The sequence below is a fragment of the Astatotilapia calliptera genome, chromosome 8 (assembly GCF_964374335.1).
Source record: "Astatotilapia calliptera chromosome 8, fAstCal68.1, whole genome shotgun sequence".
Lineage (NCBI taxonomy): Eukaryota > Metazoa > Chordata > Actinopteri > Cichliformes > Cichlidae > Astatotilapia > Astatotilapia calliptera.
In genome coordinates this window covers 19,665,083-19,687,541 of record NC_137429.1, presented here as the reverse complement: position 1 = coordinate 19,687,541, position 22,459 = coordinate 19,665,083, and the positions used below count along the sequence as shown (strand labels likewise).

Here is a 22,459-nt window from a genome sequence, read left to right as displayed (position 1 = left end):
CTCTGCTCTACACCCTCCCGTCAATGTTCTCTGGTTGTGCACTAAATTTTTTATTACATTCAAGCAGTAAGGCAAAGAGGAGATATGCTACCCCTCACCCACACACACTCTCACTCTCCCCCTGCAATTCCTCCATTGAGCAAAACAATGTGGAGTCGAGTAAAGGATCAGAGGTCTTTTCCTGGGCCAAACCCCCACAGTCTCCCCTCAGACGAGCTCACATGGTTTGAATCAATGCCACCACTAGAGCTGTTTTAATGGACCGGTTCAATAAATACTATCAGGCTCTTTGAATATCTGTTTAGAAAAAAAAAAAATGTACGGGCTTCGCCTCTTTACTCGGGAGAGATCTTTTTCAAAACAAATAATGAGATGAGAAAGATGAAGAAAAGATTACAGCACGTACAAAATAGTTATGGCTGCTTGTCTTTTGTTGTTGCTGCCAAACATTAGAAATTCCTGTCTAAATTTCCCTTTGTCGTGCGTTTCTATAGTCTTGAGACAAGGAGGAAATTGGTCCTTAAGAGCCCGTGGAGATTCCTGCCTTTTTTTTTTAGCTCCTTCAGCAGTGAAAGACAACAGAGCTATCCCTTTATAAAAAGGGCCTGCTCACGCTTTATGCAGCCTGGCTCTACTGAGGTAAAGAATGGGAAGCAGCTCTTGCTATACTTTGTTGCTGCAATAAAACTCTCTCTCTCTCATATCTGCAGCAGATATGCTATCAGCAAAATTAAATCTCCCACGGCTGCTGGCGGATACTGACCCAAGGAGATCATGCAGCAAACGCATGAACGTATCATCAATCTAAACTAAATCTCACTGATATAAAAGCACAATAAACCTGTCATTTATAAAGACTGCTATCCTCACTACCTAGCACAGGAGTCTACACATAAAATCATACTAACTGAAATATTGTTTTTTTTAAAAATAAAGTTATGCGAGAACATCACTTCAAATTATTTATTAAATATAAATAAATGAGTGCAAGGCTTTCAACATTTAACAGATACAGTTGTCTGGTGAAGGCCATGGTGCTGCTGCTGAGGAACTTTGGCCTGTGGGTACAGCTTCCCAGATTACCAGAGGACCAGGGGATAACACTGGCATGAAAGTTTGATCTGATTAACGCTGGCATCGCTTGCACAAACCTGGTTTGCATTAAGTGCAGATTTCAGGAACGCAAAAGCTTCGGGTAGCGTGGCCTGGATCAGAGCGCAAACAGACTGGCAGGAAAGAGAAGGAGGGAAAAACCCCAAACCTGAGTGAACGCTCAGAAAGAAACGAGAGAGACGAAAGTGGGTCAAATATATATAGGCCTGTTGCAGCATTGACGGCTTACTGATTGTGATAACGTGCAGCGCTGTTGAGCACATATTATGGGGTTTAAATAATGGAAGTGGTAACTCCAGAATAAAAAGGCCTTCAAATGATCGTTTCACATGCGACCGGCGTGTGCTGGGAAGCGCAAAATAGGAAATATAGTGATTATTATGCACACACACTAACAGGGAGGGTTCAACTTCACCAATTAGTGAGATGAAGGTGAGGGGGGGGTGTTTTAAAAAAAAAAAAAAAAAAAAAAAAAAAAAAAAAAAAAGCACCTACAGTGATTGGAGCCGTTCCAGTGCTGGTTCCTGATGGACGTGCTGTACGGATGGGGCGCCCCGGGCATCAGTCCTTTCTCCGGGATCAAGCATCCTCTGCTCTGGTTGTAGTAATCCATCATTAAAAACGGGTTCGGGCTGGGATTCAGTCCCACAACGTCCACACTCTCATACATCATATGAAGCAGGGCGACGGCAGGGGGGAAATATTAGCAAGAGGGCAAAAAACAAAAACAAAATACCCGAATTGTTTGTGAGGGGTTGGTTTTCAGCTCGCCACCAGCAGCGGTGCCGAACGGAGGGGGGGAAACTGCATTAAAATCGAGGGGAAAGTGGTAAATCCAAACACAGCAGGGACATCGGAACATTTGGCATCTTCTCACGGCAATGTGAAGATCGAAAACCAGACCGATGGATGAATCGGTGTCCGAATGCGCCTGATCGGATATGAAAACATAATCTCAAAGAGCAGTCTGCGTTGTGTCCGAGGTAAGAAACTCGACAACAGAAATACAAGAAAAGGAAAAAAGAAGAAGAAAAAAATCGGGGACGAGCCGAATAACTTCAACAGAAGGTGTCTGTCTTTACGGCGCTGCTCAAACAGAGCAACATATGAGGCTGTATCCACACGACAAAGAATAAATCCAACCCCCAGTCCAAACAAATCTTTAAATAAATACAACACAAATCTCCAAAGTCTGCGTGGACAGCGCAGGGAGATTTGGGAATGTGTTGCAGGCGCAAATATTAGGAGAGGGAATTCCGCAGAGTTGCAGTTTGTCCTTTTGGGTTACGGTCGGTTGTCCCGTTTGCGCCCGTCGTGGGTGGACTCCTGTCAGCTCCGTAAAACGAACCAGTCCCCCCTCCTCCTCCTCCCCCCAGCCTCGCAGACTCTGTTGCACTACAACGAGCGGCCGCTTCCCTCCGTCAGACCCTGCTCTCCAACATCCAGGCTCCCGTTAAAACGCGCAGCGCCGCCTTGTTTTGTATTCGGGGAAGAGAAGCCTAAAACCATTCCCACACCAAACCGTGCGGCTATCATGTTCTGCAGAAATGTGACAAGGCACAGCAGCTGAGAGCTTTGGCTCCACCTCCACTCGGCTCTTTCTCTCTCTCCCCCCCCCCCTCTCTCTCCTGCTTCCCCTCGGTGCCTTTCATGCGTTGCTCCGCCCCTTCTTTAACCCCTTCAGGGACGTCACGACGGATCTCCCTCTCCCGAAACACGGGCACTGCGGGAGTGTTTCTTTTTGGGGGGTGAGCCCGCCGGCCGCCGTCAAACTGAGCAGCGAGGGCTTTAAATAGGAAAGTATTTGAGGACATGATTAAGTTATATAAGCTCAGTAATTAGTCTTGCGTGTCTTTACAGAGTGATTGTGCACACAGCGGCTGCTATATCACAATCTAACTCTCTTGTTTCTTTTTTCTTTTTCCTGGAAGTCCCCGTTTATGTTCTCACTCTTTACTGGGCTCCTCCTTCCAACTAATTTGACCCTTTCCCCTCATCAGTCCCTAACCCTCCCGATTTTCTTCTCCCCCGGCCGCGGTCTCCCTAATTTGCCTAATGCTATGCGGCTGAACTTTTCCTGAACCCAGGCAAGTAGGCAGCCTCACCTTCTGGTGACCCACTGGCTGACTCGGATCTCTGGCTTGCTCTCATCCCCACATTATTCAAGGTTTCCCACCTTGTATACCCAGTGTAACACTATTACACTTTTCCTCTGGTGCTGCCCAGAGAGGCGCCTCGGTTCACACAGCACACACAAGGATAAAAAGTGCCAAAGTCACCCAGTCATAGTAGCAGGGCGCTTAACTTTTTCTTTCCTCCCTCACAGTTTAGTTACAGCTAGAAGAAGTCCAGGAAGTTGTTTTCGGAGTTGCTGACTTTATACCGCAACATTCCAGGTAACATTGTTCCAGCTTATTAAGCAAACCCTGCAGCTGTGTCATCCATGAGGCATAGCAAAAACTCACACTATAAAAGCAGTTTGAACAGTCAGCTGACGCTAATATCAGTGCTGATAAAATATAGTGGCAATGAAGTTTGTGAGTGCATCCAAACTTCTCATGTTTTGCCTTTTTCCCCTTATGTGCTTCAGAAATCCCAGCCTGTAATTTTGTGATTGTCATGTGATCTGGAGGACAGCTGCTGGCCCAAATTGTCTGTGCATGCATAATAGTAGAGATTAAGGCCAGGCACCAACATACAAAACTGTGTGGGTTTTTTTTTAACCTTAACAATGTAAAAGCAGAAATGTAACGTTCGAAACACACAGAGCAAATTCTGCCTGTTTCATAACTCAGTGGGACGTCCCTGACAAAGTCGAGAACATAGGAGGACACTTTCCGAGCTGTTTTGGTATCTCGATGTGGACGCAAAGCTTTTCCAAAACTGCCTGGGTGGACAGTGAACATCTGATACCCGATCTTGTGAAATGTATCTGCACAAACACAAGCACGGCCAAAAAACCCTGAGTGGCTTGTATTGTAACCTACACCACAGCCGAGACAATACCTCTCCTCCCCCACTTTCCCAACACCTGAGCCACAGGCCACAGCTGGGTCTGACCAGCATGTTTTTTTTTTTGAAAGGGATTATCTGCACACTGGCAGGGGGGCTCGGCTTGCTCCACCTCCAGTGACTGTGACACTTATTTAATGCAGGCCCCTAGTGTGTTTACCCTGCCTGATAAGAGCCGATGTGCAGGCCTGGGCCATGGCGACCCCTCGTCTGCATTGATAGCGCAGCCACACATTCCTTGACAGGATTAGCCCAGTGAGTAATGGTTGTCAGAAAATGCTAATTTTCCAGGCTCTGTTTTCCTCTCTGAAGAGGGAGCATTCATCCCTGGGTAATACCCCATGATTGCATAAAACAAGCTGAGAGATAACAGACTGCTGATCATTACTTATTAAGAGAGGGGAGAATACAAGATTAGGCTGACATACAGTCCTTTTCCCACAGCTTTTTATTTGTAGCGAAAAGAGGAACTCCATTAAGTCAAAAAAGAAAAAAAAAGAACTGAATATATCCAAGTGGCTAAGAGTAAATACGTGGCAATTTTCACAGGAGAAGGTGATATTGGAACAGCGGACTCCTCTGAGTACACAGTTGGAGAATTGAGTGTGTTACACTGCATTAGTGGAAAAATTAGGACTGGTTTTTATTCCCAGTAATAATATGTAATATGTCACTCTCACATGAAAGTCAAAATATAAGAGCCAGGACATACACTTGACGGCTGGTACCACAACAGCAGAAGTAAGAGTGGTAAGTTAAAGAGGGAGAGGGACGAGAGGCACGCACACACACACACACACACACACACACACACACACACACACACACACACACACACACACACACACACACACACACACACACACACACACACACACACACACACACACACACAGAGGTTTCAGCCCACATCAACACACACCAGTTCAAGTGGCTATTCTTGTTCCAGCATCAACAAGCGCCACACTCCTGAGAACATGGAAAAGTACTTTGGCACTGGAAAGCCAGAGAGAATGAGATTGTGCCTCGATCCCCTAAGTTGACGCTGAGGACCCAGTCTCAGATTCGTCGCTCGGGCTTCAAAGTGAGGGTGCGTGAAGTGCCGACTCCAAACCGATGCACGGACCTGATCAAAGCTGCATTCAGACGCAGGGGCCTTGCAGAAAGAGTTATGCAAACATAACAACCTTGATCTGAAGCAAAGCTGCAAGTGAGAGTCTGGTGAAGAAATAGAGAGAGAAATGGGGGGTGGGGGTGGGGGGGTTTAGGAGAGAATTCAAAGAGTTTTATGGGCTAAGAGAGAAGAGGAGATTGCTGGCTGGACCTTGAGGGTGTCAAACTATTTTTACTGCCCCCACTTTCCTTCTTTCTGAGTCCAATCAGGGGCACTAGGAAGCTGTAAAAAGTGCACGCCTTGCCATTCCTTCCCCAAGGAGATGGGCAGACAGGTTAGAACAAACAATAGGTTGTTTTGTCATTTGGATTATGGCGCACAGCAATAGTGGGGGGGAGCACAAGTCCTGTGTAAGTGCACAAAGTGGACTCAGCAGTATCCTTCTTTAGAGCATGAGTGAGAATTTCTGTTTCTGGAGACGATCCACTTACATCTGCAATCAGCCCTTGGCTCTTGTGTTGCTACCTTCACTCTGGAGATCATTTCTGTCCTCTGTGACTAACGAACACATCCTGCACAATGTGCTCTTTATTGGACATGATGGTCAAATCAAAACAGAATCAAATTGTCTCAATGTCATGGAAAAGTCTGCTGAGCTCTGGCTGCCTAGAGACACTAAACAGGCAAAACAAACAAAAAAATAAATAAAGAAAGAAAAACCAACCAGACCTGCCGTATCGCTCAGACAACAGTCGGCTTGGGTAATAGCCATCTCTTGACACGATAAGGCCAGAAATGTTCCAGTTAGAATGGCCTGGGCCTAATTTTAGAGTTCCTGTCTGCCTTAGTGGCTACTACACAAACACAGGCACTCATGGCTCACCTCCCCCAAAGCACTCCTGCACATGTGCCAGCAGATGGCTAATGCCCAGACGATAAAGAAGTTGGGGCAAGCCTCGGCAAAGGTTTCTATCTTTCTTAAATCTTCCCAGCGGCCTAATAAAGCAGCACAGCGGTGGAGAATTCAGAGAAGAAGCACTTTAAGGAGTTGAAATGTGTCCTAATTTGAGACGGCAAGATAGTGATCGAGTCTGTTCAGGTCTCTGTCACACTGTGAGACAAAACGGGCTCTCTGTATGTCAGCATTATCCCACGACTGATCAGCACCGTAATCCCACCCCACCCCTATCACTAGCATAGCCCTGGCAACCACTTCCTCCTGTCACTCTCCAACTAGAATCACATCTTTGGCGTGCATACCTGTGTGGGTTTACGCATGTTTGCTTTCAAGTCTACCTGAACCTCCGTGGCCCGTCTGTTACCACTCCGTTCCCCTTACTGCCTTTACAGTTTCCGTGTGTGTGTTTGTTTGCACAGCTGGTTTTGTGCAGCCTGTACAGGCAGCACCAGCCAAACCCAGCAGCTGTGCTCCCTGACATTGAGCCAGTGCGTAATGAGGGCCCGACCCTCCAATGTGAGAACAAGCTCCAGTTATCAATGAACAACTGTATCACTTCCACCTCCCTCTGTCAATCTAATGGAAACACATACACACGCATGCGTACGCATGAACGCACACAAACCTTGACCTAAAGTTAAACTGGTCTATAGATCTCAGCCTTGGTGCTTTGCCATCCTGTGTGTGTGTGTGTGTGTGTGTGTGTGTGTGTGTGTGTGTGTGTGTGTGTGTGTGTGTGTGTGAGAAAGAGTGTCTTTTCTAAAAGGACCCTCTTAGCCCCCCCCAGTCATTATCCCTTTAATGTCCTTCCGACAGCAGATTCCAGCATTTATGGTACAGGCATATATCTGCCCATAAAGCCTTTTATTGTTCAGCCCAGCTCTATGGTGGCCGTAACCTGGTTTTCCCATTTTTTATGGGGGACCTTCACTATATCACAGAGGGGGGAGGACAAAGCTGCCCACCATCGGTGTTTACCAAAGTATGGCCGACTCATAAATCCATCGTGGCCGGCGGCATTCTGGAAATACTTCAGCAGAGGAAGAGAACGAGAAAGAGAGAGAGAGAAGAGGTAAGCGACGTAGCTTATTGTATAGCTTGTAATTGTCCACACTCTACAGCCTTGAGTTAGAGAGCCATCTCCTCAACGATCATTAGGTCTATGTTGCTTTGCACCAAGTCCATCACTCAGCAAATCAAGAGAAAATTGCTATGGATGTTACCCTGGAGGAAGGATATCTCAATATCAGTCATCCAAGACTTGGAATGGCCTCCATTAGATGTCAGAGACGGGGAGATGTTTTAGTGCATTCAGACGGATACTGGCTAATTCTATTTAGAGAAAAAAAAGGACAAGAAGAAGAGAGAATAAAGCACAGAAACAAGGAACAACAAAGAGAGCAAGAAAATGAGAAAAACAAGGGGAAAGAAAATATGGTCAAATTCCTCCTGAAGTTTTGTTGGCAAATTTATAAGTTTTGTTGATTATCAATTACAAAAAAAGTGTTTATTCACACATTAACCATGATTAATCACAGAGAAACCATTGCAGAGAAAACAAACTGTAACCAAACCTTGACTGAGACTTGATAATCATTATCCTGATTTGAAATTATGTGCGCCTGTCAGCAGAGTCATCATACCCGTATGGTATATTGTCTGGACTGGTCCCGACACGTTGCTACCAAGCTATCAACCTCCAGGGCTGAAAAGTGAAGCCAACAGAGCTGAAGCAAGTCCCAGTCCCCATAGACTCCCGAAAGTGAAAAACTTCAGATGTTTACAGCCCAGCGCTTTAGTTGATTGCCATTGGTTAGTTCCACCTCGGCTAGTTCCAATAACTTCACTCTCAAAGCTGACGGCTGTGTTAATTACAGTAATCAATTACACAGATTGGAAATTAATTGCAAATTTAATGTTTAGCTCATTTTGACAGTGCTCCCTGCAATGCATCCCTTGCTTTTGCTTTTGCATACACGTTCCTGGATGACATCCTTCTATACTCATATTTTACCTGCAGCTGCTGACTAATTAACTAAACTGTGAGAAGCAGGCGAAGTATATTATAAGGAAGTTACAGAAAGGAGATGAGCTCTTGCAAGAAAGCGCAGAGGGAGAGTCAAAAGGCAAGGAAGCAGGAAGCTGGAAGAATAATCTCTCTGCTCTGCCAAAGCTCACTCAGAAACTGGCATTACTGATGCAATTACAACTCAAGCTACACTCATTTATCCATGTCTGCATTTCCTGAATCCAGGTTTTCCATCTCGTGGTCTTAAATCAGAGCTCTCAAAAACTAGAGATGTGCTGATAAAATGGGGGGGAGAAGTAAGCATGTTCTGCATCTCCTTCAAGTTTTTGATTATGACCATGCTGTCTGCTTTTCTGGTTGAAAGCATTTCATCTCTTTCTTTTAGAGATCTAAGTATTTTCCCCACTCCCTCTTGGTGCCTTCTCTCTCACACTTCAGGATTTGAAGTGCTACAGAGGACCAATTTCCTGTTTTCTATTCAGAAGTGTGATGCTCGTGGTGGCCTGGAGGGGATATGGGAGGTGGTGGTGGTGGGAGGGGGTTAGTGGTTCACTTTAAGTGGATTGCCCTCATTCTTGTTGTGCCCAGCCCAAAGCATTATGATGCCTCGGTGACTGACCTCCGCTTCAGCAGTGCCCCTAACACCAGTACAGACAGGGCACACCAATTGTTGTGCTTGTTGCACAAAGGCTGAATGTGTGCCACGACCTGCACAAAAGGTTGGACAACTGCAGGCCAAATGTGTAGTCAACACTCACTGAAACCACAGTCTGCAGTGTGTGGAGTGGGCTGGGAGTTATTTGCGATACAGCTCTAATCCTGTGCTCGCTCTCTCATAAAAGTTGACTGCCCTCTCTCTCTTCTGGGCGCCCTTTCTCGCTGCAACCTGTTTTCTAATGCTTGTATGCATGTCGGTGTCTGTGCACAACTCTGCCAAATGATATGAAATGTTCAAAAAGTGCCGATCTAATTTGGATGTTGATGAAACGTGTGAAATCCTCAGCTTACCCAGCAAAGTTGGGAGCCGGTGGGGACAACAAAGGCCCTCGGGAGAGCGGCTCAGAGCATGAAAAATGCCCCTTGCCGTCATCACCGCCACGGCCCCTGCTGGCCTGCCTTTTACAGAGAGGTGGGGGGAGAGAGAAAGAGGGGATGGGGGGTTGGGGATCTGCCTCATTCTAACTTGGGAAGGCAAGAAGGAGGAGGGTTAATGGAATGGATGACTCCGGCACATTAGATGAGAAGTGAGCAGAGCAATGAGCAGAGAGGGAGTCATCAGCGTTTCAAAAGAATGGGGTGCAGTGAAAGTAGACGGAGCAGCTATACTCCTTTCCCTGAGATATATATATAGATATATATATATATATATATATATATATAGATATATATATAGATATATATATAGATATATATATATATATATATATATATATATATATATATATATATATATATATGTGTGTGTGTGTGTGTGTGTGTGTGTGTGTGTGTGTGTAAAAGTGTGTAAGAAACAGAGGAGTTAACTGGATGAAAGGCAGCCACATTTAGCCACAAATCCCAGAGGTACACATACGGGTCAGCTTCAAAGATATTCACTGTATGTGGGGTTGTTACTGCAGTCAAAAGGTTTACTCATCGTAGCCCCAGGGAGTAGAATAGAGCTGCGTCATTCTCACACAACTGGCACGTGAAACAGATATCAGTGGAAAACCTTTTGCCCTCAGACATTGGCTCGTCCTACCCTTGGCATTTAGGTGCACAAACATTGAGGTGGGGGAAAAAAAGGGAACTAGTGAAAGCAAAACTAACATCACATGGCTTATCAGATGTTTAAAAAAATGCATTTGCATCTGGCAGCACAGAGAAACTTTTGTGCTTTTGCTTCACTCGGTTGCGCATATCATTGCAATCCTAGTGAAATGTGACCGTAATAGAGAAGAGGAACCTTTTTTAAAAAATGAACAGATCTGTGAGAAAGTCAGGGTAGAGGCACTGCTAATTTCTTTCTATTCATTCACGCTGAAGAAAAATTTCTTGAAATGAGCTGCCTTTGCAGTTGGGCCTGCCTGTGATTAAAAAAAAAAAAAAAAAAAGGAGAAGAAGAAGAAGAGCACAGACTGGCTTTGGACTGATGGCATCCAATGGCAGTCGCTATGGCTACCCAAACCATCTGTGTTGTGAGCCCATAGAGAGGGGGGAGTGTCTCTAAAGTAAGTAAATAGGCTAATACAAAAAGTGAATGGCTCAGAAGGGCAGATCATTAGCTGACCACATCTTGCTATTCTCTGTGTGATACCAGGACAGGAGGAGGGGGTGTTGATAGATTAAAAAAAAAGAAAAAAAAGCAGCCTGATAATATTTAACCAGCAGAGATCTGTCATCAATCTGGACCATCTTCCCCCCACCCCACATCATCTGTCCTCACCGCCAGCTCTGACCCATTGTCATTCAAACCCCAGCTCCCTTTCACTCCTTATTCAATATTTTTGAGCCATTGTTCCACCTTACATGCCCCGGCTACACTACATTACTTTTCCCAGTCAGTGGTTTAAAAGGGTGAAGAGCAACAGCCAAGAGAAAACAAAACAAAAAAACCCCCATAATAAGTTATAATGTCAGAAAGTAACAAAAACATCAGCCGGCCGTCACACAAGTCTGAGTTTTGCACACATTTTCAAGCATGCACATTGTGACACTTTCTCCACTTCATACACACACTCCTTTTCTCCCCTCCCTCCCCCACACACACCCACCCACACGGAGCAACCCTGTGGGCTTCACTGGGCTCTTTGAATAAAAAAGAGAAGTCATTTATCCGACTCATCTTTGCTGCACCTCGCAGCACCTTTTAAAAACACTCTATATTCCTTGCTAAGGCTAAAGCTGCACCTTACTGACAGCATGATGGAGAGCCCTATTCTACCCCCCTTCTCTCTCTCTTTCTCTCTCTCTGCAGTCTCCCGTCTTTCCATCTTAGCTGCCAACAGCCCTGACTTACAAAAAAAAAGTAAAGGCTAAGCTTCAGTGACGATGTAAGAAAGTGTAGATCCTTGTGCATCTGTCTGTGTGTGAGCTTCAGTGTGTGTGGTGTGTGTGTATCAGTGTTTGCATGTTTAATCGGGGGAAAAAAAAGTGGCATAGTTAAATGTGTAAAAAGGTGGAGGGGGAGTTCACAGATGAGCTTGCTCATGTGTGGAGGTGAGAACAGGAGTGCCAGAGGCTGCTGGGAGGCCTGTCGTGTCAGAGCTCATCAGCAGCTAACAAAATCATCCACCAGAACCTGTCAATATTCACTTCGCTACCCTCTCTCCGGATCAACTCGTTTGCTGTATTCCACTCATTCTATTCGGTTTTTGTTATTATTGTATAACCTGGAGAGACATCACAGGCACGCTTGTCAACTTTGCTGTTGTTAAATAAACTAGGTACATCTTTGCTTTCTCACAGATTACTTAGGTTTTAGTCTTTCACGTGTAGGGAGACCACACTATGCAAAGTGTGGACCTGTGTAGGTGTCACGTCACCATTTTTTTCTTTAAATCAGTCAAGGTCACTGCAGAAGCACATTACACTGAAATCGAGTTAAACAGCAGTATACCCACTGCACGCATTCGTCTCAGGATCTCGTAGCATAATGCTCCATCTTATTGATTTTGGGGCAGTTGTTTTGCTTTCCTTTCAGGACATTGTGGGCCAGACGAGATGGTGCGCAGGCTGCGTCTCGCTTGATTTGGAGCGTGCTGCGTCCGCATTTTTAGAGTAAAAAGCAAAAGGTCTGTGTAAAAGGTTCTCTGGTGACTTGTATTGTGGTATGGTGATATGGTAGCATGTAAATACAAATCATACAGATTGAACTGAATATAAATCAGTTGGAAATGTAAAAAAAAACAAAACAGAAGGGAAAAAAAAGAAAAGAAGAAGATGGCGTATATTTCTGTTAGCACACGGTCGAGCGTTGGGTTGTCTAGACTGTATTTGACCAAAGGTGTGCGCGCTCCACATTTGTGTGTTTATCTGGAACAGTTTCCATGTAACCGAGCAGACATCGACAGCAAAACCTTTAACCTACTTGGCAAACAGCCCGGTTCTTTCTATCTCCCTCTCTCCATGGACGGATCATTCATCATGCTCTTCCCCTCCCCTTTCTCTCCATACAGCATCGTGGTCTGCAACATTATCTTCATCAATACAGCTTTTAAAGCAGATAAAGGTCACGATCGAGACAAGATTGATTGAAAAGTGTTCTTATTGAATAAAGTAATAAATGAAGGGGGGGGGGGGGGGGGGTGTAAAAAAACTTATGGTATAAGCCTAAAAAAAAAAAGTTTGTTATTAACCTGTGCTGTTTCAAAATCATTCATTATATTTTTTTCCACCTCTGTGATCATCTGTATCTAAATCTAACTATGTATGCACCGATGCTGTATGGCTCTCTGAGGCCTGGATGCTAACGGTTGCCTCTTCCACATTTTAACCCTTAAAAATATTAATATATATCTGTTCAATTGAAGATGGTAAGGAGTTCAGAGTAAATAATCTCACACTGCTGCTATGTCTTTGGATTGTGTGAGTGGTGGGTCTAATTCAACCAAGCATCTGTCATGGGAGGTGCCGCTCCATGTCCTCCATCCTCTCCCCTCCTCCTGCTTCTCCACAGTGGTATCAATCTTCTGCCCTTAACGACTAAACTGATTCCTGAAGTGTTGCTGCTCGGCTCATCAGGGCAAAGTGTAGCTGTGATCTCCTGTGTGGATAACCCGAAAGCATTTTGTAACAGATTTTGAAACAAGTCCTGATAATTGTTACAACAGTGGTGACGGCAAAATACAGTAAGTGATGTCAAAAAGATACAAGCGCTGACAGTAAAGACCGATGGTTTCTACACTTCCCCGCTATCAAGCAACTTCCCTCTATTTCAAAATGGTTGACATCCATATTTCTAATACTCAAACACATTTTTTTGTGCGTGAGCAGAGTTTGTGTTGTAAGAGTTGCCAAATGTACTCTGACGGTGGTTTAGTCATTGTGTCATTTGCGTATCCTCCGGTTCAATTTCTATCATACTGCACTGTTGCGCACTGTTCAGTGTTATTGTTTCTACATCTGCACGTATATCCCAGCCTCCAAGAGCACTTGTCAATGCACTTGTGTCAATGAGTGTTTATCCAATGTGTCCACAGCTCTCTGCCCGAGATGTCCCAATAAACAGCTCAAAATCCTTTGCGCATCACTCGTGCTACATCCATTCTCAAGGTCAGGCCTCAGTATGATAGTGTTCTTAGTCCGCAGTGACTTGAAAAGGCAAAAAGTTAAATATCTGGAAAACGTCTGAGAAGTGAAGTGAGACAACAACAGAAAACAAACAAACAAAAACAATCGGAACTATTCACTGAAGCCATTGTTTGCTTATTTCTCTTTTTGGTGAACTGTGCCGTTGTTACCCTTTTCAATCAACCAGCATTACACACAGCGGCACCAGCCTCAGGCTATGAGGAGTCCAAGCAAGTGCATTTCTATATGCTCTGTGGTGGTTGAATTCCCAGAATTATCTATGCACAGCCAGAGAACTATGCAAATTGGTATCCACATGGGACCGTAAAATCCAAAACAACACAAAAACACAAGCAGAGAAAAGCATATCCCTATGGAGTTGGGGCTTTCTGTTTATACTGAACTATTGTATTGGGAAAAAAAACAGAGAAATGTGTTTTTTGACAGTTCCGCACATATGTATGTGTATATTTCTATGTGTGTGTCTGAGTGTGTAGATGGTGGAGGAGATCGCGAGTATGAAGTGAAGAAAAAAATATAGTGTGAATAATTCATAAAGGACAAAAAGTGACAGTTAACGAGAGTGTCACAGGACACTAACGTCCTATCCGTCGAACCATCTGTATCCCGCCCCATCTCACCCTCTCCTCTAGGGAGTTCAGATAAAGGATAATGGATCTGCTGACATTCATCTGTCCTAAATAAAATTCACATAAAATAACCCTGTTGGTACGAAGGAGCATGAGAGTGCCGTACACGTATAGCAGTCAAATGAGCTCACGCACGCTCTCAAGCCTGTTTGAGCTTTTGATCAGACAGGTGTATGCGTGATCAGTCCACCGCAGAGCATGTATGTGCATCCATACGCCTGAAAATGTACACAGCTTCACAAAGTGGTGCACAAACGTATATACAAACATAAATTTATAAACTAAATATCACTCCACACATACTCTATGCATTTACAAAAACTAATTCATAAGCGATTAAGCACGTTGACCAGCTAGCTTCTCTCTTTCTCCATTTTAAACACGCACATGCACAAAGTACCCTGCAGACCTGGATCCGAGATAATTGCTACACCTCGGAATTTAATCTTCAATTCAATTACTTTTGTACCATTAATTCACAACAACAGTCACTTCAAGGCATTTTATATTGTAAGTTAAGATCCGATAATATTAGAATGAAACCCCAGTAACCACAGAAACCCTATCAGCAAGCATGCGGGTACAGTGGGAAGGAAAAACTCCGTTTTAACCGGAACAAACCTCTGGCAGAACCAGGCTCAGGGAGGGGCAGCCATCTGCTTCAACCGGTTGGGGGAGAAGGCCAGGATGTGGAGCGAGAGATAGAACAAAAGGCACAGATGGGAGAGAGCCAGAATTTAATAATTGTTAATAATTAAATACAGCAGTAGTGTATACACACAGAGTGAAAAGAGATGTATAAAGAAGCCCATAACACACTGAGTGGCAGCCTAAGCCTATTCCAGCAGGAGTAGCAGAGGATTCAGGTTTAACTGATCCAGCCCCAACCTTATAAACTTTATCAAAAAGAAAAGTTTTAATTCTACTCTTAAAAGTAGAGAAGTAAGTCTGTCTACCAAATCTAAACTTGGAGCTGGTTTCACAGAACAGGGCCCTGCAAGTCTCTATCTCCAGTTCTACTTTTGAAAACTCTAGGAGCCACAAGTAAGCCTGCAGTCTGAGAGCAAAGTGCTCTGTTAGTATAATAAGGTCTTTAAGCTGTGACAGGGCCTGATTATTCAAGATTTTGTATGTGAGGAGATTTTAAATCCAATTAAATGCAGGCAGTCAGCCAGAGCAGCGCGGGCTAAACATGGCTTTGGCAGAGTGTGACACCAGTGACGGCCACGTACGTGTCACTGCCACAGTTCAGATACCGAGTAATGGTCAAATGATCTGCGTGCTGTTTGCATGTGAACGCACAAAGAGTTGGATGCAGATGTACATAGGATGTAAATGGACAGAAAGTCGGGTGTATGTGGATAATTAAAGAGACTGAATCAACAGATATGTGCAAACAATAGGTGACTTCAGCGTGCCAGGTCACCAACCACTAAGCAACACGCACATACTTGTGAGTATGTGCAAAAGTCACAGACCAAGCAGATTTTATCAGTTTTCCAAACCACTGCAGTGGAATTTTGATAACTTTTTCATTACTCTAAAATGAGTCATGAATGAATTAAAAGGTTATTTTATTTTCGTTTTTAAAACGAACTAAAGCAAGATGTTAAAGCATACCATTAACACACACATACACACACACACACACACACACACACACACACACACACACACACGGAGCAAATCCCACCATCAGCACCACGCAGGTGCACGATCATTCCAGCAAACCGATAACAATGGACACCATCCTCTCTGTGTGTGCCCAAAACCCAGTCATCTGGCAAAAGAGCTGAGTGGGACACATCATCAAGGGTATTTTTGTTGTTCCAAAGCACAACCACACAATATGGCTAACACACACACAAACGCATGTAGCTCTCACTCACACAGACAGACATGCACACTCAAAAGGACACACATTCACACACTTTTGTTGTGTCTGTAAGCACCCGTATTGCATACACCGACCATTCACAGCCACATACCTGCATGCACACAGTGCACACTCCACTTACCTGTTGTTTACAGAAAAGGAACGCAGGCTCAAGGCTCTGTTAAAACTGTAGGTGTTAATATAATAATTATAAATAATATATATAAAGATACAGATTTTATTCCCTGCTGTAATTTCTTTCTTTTTTTTCCTGTTTTCAGTCCTGTTCAGACATTTCTGGTGTGTACACATTATTATTATTATTTTTTAGATAACAAAATGCCTTTTTATAAATGCACTTAAAATAACATTCAACTCAAATTACACTTCTGATTTGAAACCATCTAACGCAACTGAACAACCCCATGAAAGAATAATTAGACAAAGATCAGTGTGGCATTCATGTGACACTCAAATCACCTTCATGACGCTGCTCTCAACTTTGCTCCACTTTTACACAGGCAACAGGAAACAAAATGGCAAACACCTGACGCTTTCAACCACCAGCTTAAAACTGCTCGAGCAAAAAGTGATAAGAATGAAGTGTCAACATAAAGACATGAAGATCTGGATCGCTTGCTTTAAAAACCAGGCAACAGAATGAATACGGTGCACTGTTTAAGCATTATTAAACTATATGGATATATGGATGTTGCAGTCACTGATGTTCTTTAAGCCAAACATCTCATGGTCTAAAAATCAGTGGGATTAAAACTCTTGTTTGTATTTTGGTTGATTAGAAACCTGAGACTGAAGAAAAAAGAAAGAAAAAAATGTTGGCATGGTAACAAAAGCAGTACTAGCTTTGCTTGTTAAATATAGTACTTTTTTGGCAAGAAAAAAAAAATCCATTTTTAGAAAGCACATCCAAAAGTACAATGACTGCACTTAAGGACTACTTGAGCGTCCTTTCAGTTCCGTCGAATTTGGGAGAGAAAAGGACGAACGTTTTTAGAACTGTTATTCTTATAACTCTTCCATTTACAGTTCTGATTGGCCAGAAGTAAAACTGAGTTTTACTTTTTCAAATCTCACTCATCTAATAATAAAAGACAATTAGACCTATTGTAGCCAGAAACATAAAAGTGTCTCTTTTCTATAGAGCTCAAGGTTTGGGGTTTTTTATTTTCCTAAGTTCCGTTCTGCACTTCTCTGAATTTCTGTGTTTATTCTCTCCCCATACAGCGTAAGAGCAGTTGGGTTGAAGGGCTTTTGAAGCTTTTATTAAGCAAGTATAATTTGAAAAAACATTCTCCAGTAAATCTATGTTTTTTATTCCATCATACAAAATTACCCCTACAATTCTCAATAAGAACAACCTTTCTGAACATACTTGTATATTTGTTGACATGCCTGTTATTATGCTTCATTATCCACCATTATTTCATTATCCAGTTTGTTCCATTCTTGGAACTTACATTAACAGGATCCTTCCTCTCTTCTCCTTCACTCTGCATATCCTAACTTATTTCTCCCTCCAATTACTCTCTTCTCGAGCATCACAAGTATCTCCTTAGCTCCCTGAGGCAATGTACATCTCTATATAATCAACTTAAGTGCTTTGCCGTCTGCCACTGCCCTGCTGCCATGAGGTTTACTGGTCACAGGACCGTACTAAGCTTGTTGTGCAGTCGTCAGAGGCCGAGGCTGGCAGCGACCGAGGATCCAGCTGTGCCTCGTATGCTGCTCCTGGTGGTTACGCCGACTGAGTAGCTAACAAAAGAAAGTAAGAGTTGGGGTTGTGGGCGGGGGTTCTTTTTTTGGTTCAGTAAGTACAGTGTGGCAACAAGAACATTACTTTTAATACTTGTGGCAGAATAGGAGTAGAAATCCTGTGAAGAAAATCTACAAAATGAGTTTGCAGTAATTTTTAATAGTCACTGTGATTATTGATGAAGATGAAATTGCATCTTCTTTTTTTCCCCCTTTCCTTTTATCCAGCTTTCTCAGATATTAGAAGTGGGACAAAATATTGATAGGGTAATATGTCAAACAGTTTGCTCTTTGGATACAATTACTAACACATTAGAGTTAAAAAAAATCTGGGTTTTTATTAAAACATTCAGCCGCTTTGGGCAAATTTCGCCACCAAATTTATTTCAAATCACTACTTTATGACTCCTTGCGGTGAAGCTTATCAAATGAACGAGGGTAGGGTGAACAGAGGAGAAGAAGAAACTTACGGCGGGAAAATGGCAGACAGCAGGGAAAGCAAATCAGCGAGCTAATGGACTGAACGGACGAATTTAAACAGACGCTGCAACGTACCGAACATAAATCCCGTATAATCTGTAAAGTATCACGGGAACACTGAATTGCGAGACCACTTTTGCTGCGTGGAATCAAGACAGTTTCAGATCGTGAGTTACTCCACATATGATTTAAAATGGAATATATTTCGAGGATTAGTTGTTGATCATCTTAACGGGCTTTTTGGTGTTCTTAGACGAAGTCATTAAGTTAACAAAACACACATTTTTCCTTTCTCTGTTTGTTTGTGCGAAGCTGAATGGTGGGCTAATGTGAATGCAGCAGCAAGAGAGGAAACAGGTTATAATCGGGTTTCCTTTTACTGTTAATGTTGCCAAGATACAAAATAATGCCTGCCTGTTACAAAGCACACCCAGATTCCTACTGAACGCAACTGGTCATAGTGCTTCTCCTGGCGCAAAGACGAAAGTCGACGGGGAGAGGTGCAAGCGTGACATTCGTCGGTGTGCCTACACTCACGGTTGCATGTCTTTATCCAGCAAAAATGAACTCTTATCCAAAATGCACAGGAGATGAGCCAAATCCTGCAACGAGGAAGGGAGGGTTGCTAAGGGAAGGATGGGAGGAGGTGATATGGAGCAGAAGAGGAAGATGGATGTCATAAGTGTGGGGGACTGTGTCGGCGAGGCTCGTGCACAGTTCTATCCGAGTGCTAAATGACTGTTACCAAAAAGGTTTTTCCAACTCTTTCTTAAAATACCTTTGCCAGTTGTTGTACACTGTAATCTGACCATTGCCTTTTCCTGTCTTCTCTTCCGTCTGTCCCGCTTTATAGCAAGCATCCTACCCCCTCCTTCCCTGTTTCTGTCTCTGTCTGTCTCTCTCTCGGGGGAAGCTCTGTGACAGTGTGGGGTTTTATTTGTGTAATTTACATCCACCCTGACAGCCTTCTGTGCCCCCCTGCAACCCTTGGCTTTTACTACAGCCAGACCCTTGTAAAACAGCCGGTCTTTGTGATGAGAGAGATGGGGGGAGAGTGGCACTGTCTGAGCTACAATCCAGACAAAGCTGATTGTAAAAACACCACGCGGTCACTTGGTGTCATTTAGCTTCCTCGCCAGCTATTTGCGGGTGTGAGTGTGTGTGCTCGAGTCTCCAAATCTGGATGTTTGTGTGTGTGCCCTCGTGCGTTGCACTAAATAGGACTGGGGAAGTTGCACGATTGGTTTCTAGACCCAGCAAGCTCTAGTATATCCAGGGATCAGTCATTAATCCAGCAGTCATCATGGGCTTGCTGTGTACTTTGCAGGATCGCCCTTGGAGGTTAATGGTCAAACAGAAATCCCATTAATAGTTAGTAGGGACTTCCAACTCACCTGTAGAGGTGAAATCCCTTTGGGGTCAGGTACGTCGCAGAGTTAAGACAGCTAATTTAACACTAAGGAGACGAAAACAACCAACAAGAGTCTTAAAGCGAATCTCAAATGTAAATGGTTAAATTTGGATAACTTTTATCTATTGACAGAAGGAGAAAGAAAGAAAAAAAAAAACATCAAAGAGAGCCAGCACCAATAAAATTCTGAGAGAAAATGCTAACTAGAGCAAGAGAGAGCAATAGGAGAACAAAAGACAGAAGCATGAAAGACTGAGAAAAATAGGTAATGAGGGGAAGAGATCAGTGAGTTGCTGCATCTCAATGAGAGAAAACACACAGATGAAGGCAGGGCGATTTAAAGCAAAGACTAAGGGGGGGGGGGGGGGGGGGAGCAAAAAGAGGCACCACCGAGAATATAAAAAGTAAAGTTGCTTGCTTGCAAGAATCGAAAATGTACTTTATGAAGAACAAGGTCACAGATGAATAAATCAGTGAAAGTGAGCAGCAACCCCAATCCCCCCTCTTTTATTCAGCTGTTTCTCAACCTCACTTGTTGTGATGTATTAAACGAGTGATGAACTCGTGGTGAGCTAACATCGGCACGGGCTGCACGCACAACTACACGCACATGTACTCGCACACGCTGGAACGACAGCAGAGTTTGAGAAGGAGCTTTGGGGAACAATGACCCCCAGTGGCTGCAATGATGCTTTAGAGTAGAGTGGATCAGAGATGTGTGTGTGTGTGTGTGTGTGTGTGTGTGTGTGTGTGTGTGTGTGTGTGTGTGTGTGTGTGTGTGTGTGTGAGAGAGAGAGCTGAGAAGGAGCTCATTAGGAGTGTTTGGCCAGTCAGCCTCTCACAGTTCAGAGCAGCCAAGGATGGTAAACAAGCCCACTTCAGCACCCACTCAGTAATGTCACACACATACACAGACACTCCGCAAGCAGCCTCTGTCTGTACGAGACAGCATTTGAAACGTGAACACAGCTTATTAAAGCTATGAACGCACTAATACATGAAAACTTTGTTTTTATTTGTATTCTGTGAAAAGATAACTCAGACAAAAAGTTATTAGACCCACAGCGAAAAAGGCAGGTTGAGAGCATCCAAGCAGACAGCAAGTAGAAAAGCAAAGACGCAGTTAGCAAACACAAACATGCATCATGTGTCACCTGTGACCTGTGTCATCTGCTTTAATTGAAAACTTTATAAAAGGAGGAACAAAAGGACAGTGGACAAGAGAGGAGATTCCATGCTTTACTTTTTAAACCCACGAGATGTATTATAAACAATCACGCAAAAAGCCATTTGACCGTTCATCAATTATAAAAATCACTGAATTTGCGCTATTAAATCGTTTTTCTACCTCTATAAATAACCAAACACCGGCAAACCACAATGTTTCACATATGCCCGTCCATCCATAAAATCTCAATCAGTGTTAATGTGAAGAATAACTCCCTCCTGTGATGTGGTTTCAGCCACAGTACCAGCAACATCATGACGGAGCGATGAGTCTTCTCAATGAAGGGGACCTGATGTGTTATTTTAATCAACTCGGCCTGCCGGCATTAATTATTCACCACGTTAGTGAAGTGGGACAGCCCGCAGGGTAGAAAGAGGGAGGGATGGGGGGGGGTTCCTTCTTATTAAGGGTTGTGGGGAGGGGAAAAAAATAAAAATGAAAAGAGAAGAATGTGAGAGAAAATGAGAAAGAGGAGATGTTGAAGGAGATTTGTGCTATACCTCCTCCCCTAGATCGTGTTAGCCTAGTATGTGCATGAGTGTGCGCGTGCGTGTGTGTGTAGGTAATAAAGTTGCTTACAGACACAATGGGAGTGTGAATGCGTGTCCTTGTGTGTGTGTGTGTGTGTGTGTGTGTGTGTGTGTGTGTGTGTGTGTGTGTGTGTGTGTGTGTGTAAGTGACAGTGAGAGTGTGTGTATCAAAGGTCAAATCTAATCATGATGCTGCATAATCCAATTCTGAATGGCCAGGCAGGTCAGACCCCGCCTTCATGAAAAGAGGGACCACTGGATTGGTGAAATGTGATTGGTAGGACAGTATGTGGCCTGACGCACGCACGCACGCACGCACGCACGCACGCACGCACGCACGCACGCACGCACGCACGCACACACACACACACACACACCTGACACTCCTACAGTGCCTTCTAGGCTGGGATGAGATGCAAACCGATTGGACCAGATGTGGCACCCATCTAAGGGCCAGTGTGTGTGATAAAAGTCTTAAGTGAGACCACATGAGCGCCTGTCTGAGAGTGAGTATTTTTGCGCCAAAAACACAAGCACCCCATGAGTGAATGCCTGTGTCTAAGCAGCTCTGAGAGCCATTCTCACAGCAGAAACAGAAGGGGGAACAGAGCGCCCCTGCTGACACTCTCAGTGGGCTGACACAGAAAGCTTGTTTGGGGCATTAAATCTTAAAACACACGGACACTGGGGAGGAGATAGGAGAAAGAGAGAAAGAAAGTGAGAGGCTGGATTGAAGGTGGAAGGACGATGATAAAAGAGGAGGAGCCGTGTTAGAAAAGGAAGAGGAGAAGGCTGCATAGCAGCACACTGAGGGGAACTCCTGGGGGGCAGGAAGGATGTTGCAAGGGAAAAGAAAATTCTTTCCTCTCCAATCCACAGGAGGATAGCCCAAGATGCCAGAAAAATGTAGCACGGCACTAAATCAAACCACTTAAATCATCATGTGTTAATGACTCCGTTAACCCACTTCTCCCCCTCCCTCCCTTTTCTTTCCCCTTCACTAAAAGCCTGTAC

General features: G+C 43.9%; 1 protein-coding gene across 2 annotated transcripts in view; it reads right to left on the bottom strand.

Annotated features, from left to right (window-relative positions):
- raraa (retinoic acid receptor, alpha a) overlaps positions 1–22,459 on the bottom strand; it is a 139,558-nt gene that overhangs the window by 36,290 nt on the left and 80,809 nt on the right. The window contains exon 1 of one of the 2 annotated variants that reach the window (XM_026178895.2): positions 1,609–2,726. The exons of the other annotated variant lie outside the window; for it this stretch is intronic. Coding sequence (XP_026034680.1) covers positions 1,609–1,786 — 178 coding nt within the window. The 5' untranslated portion in view covers positions 1,787–2,726. Of the gene's footprint in view, positions 1–1,608; positions 2,727–22,459 lie in introns of those variants that run through there. 2 annotated transcript variants of the gene reach the window in all.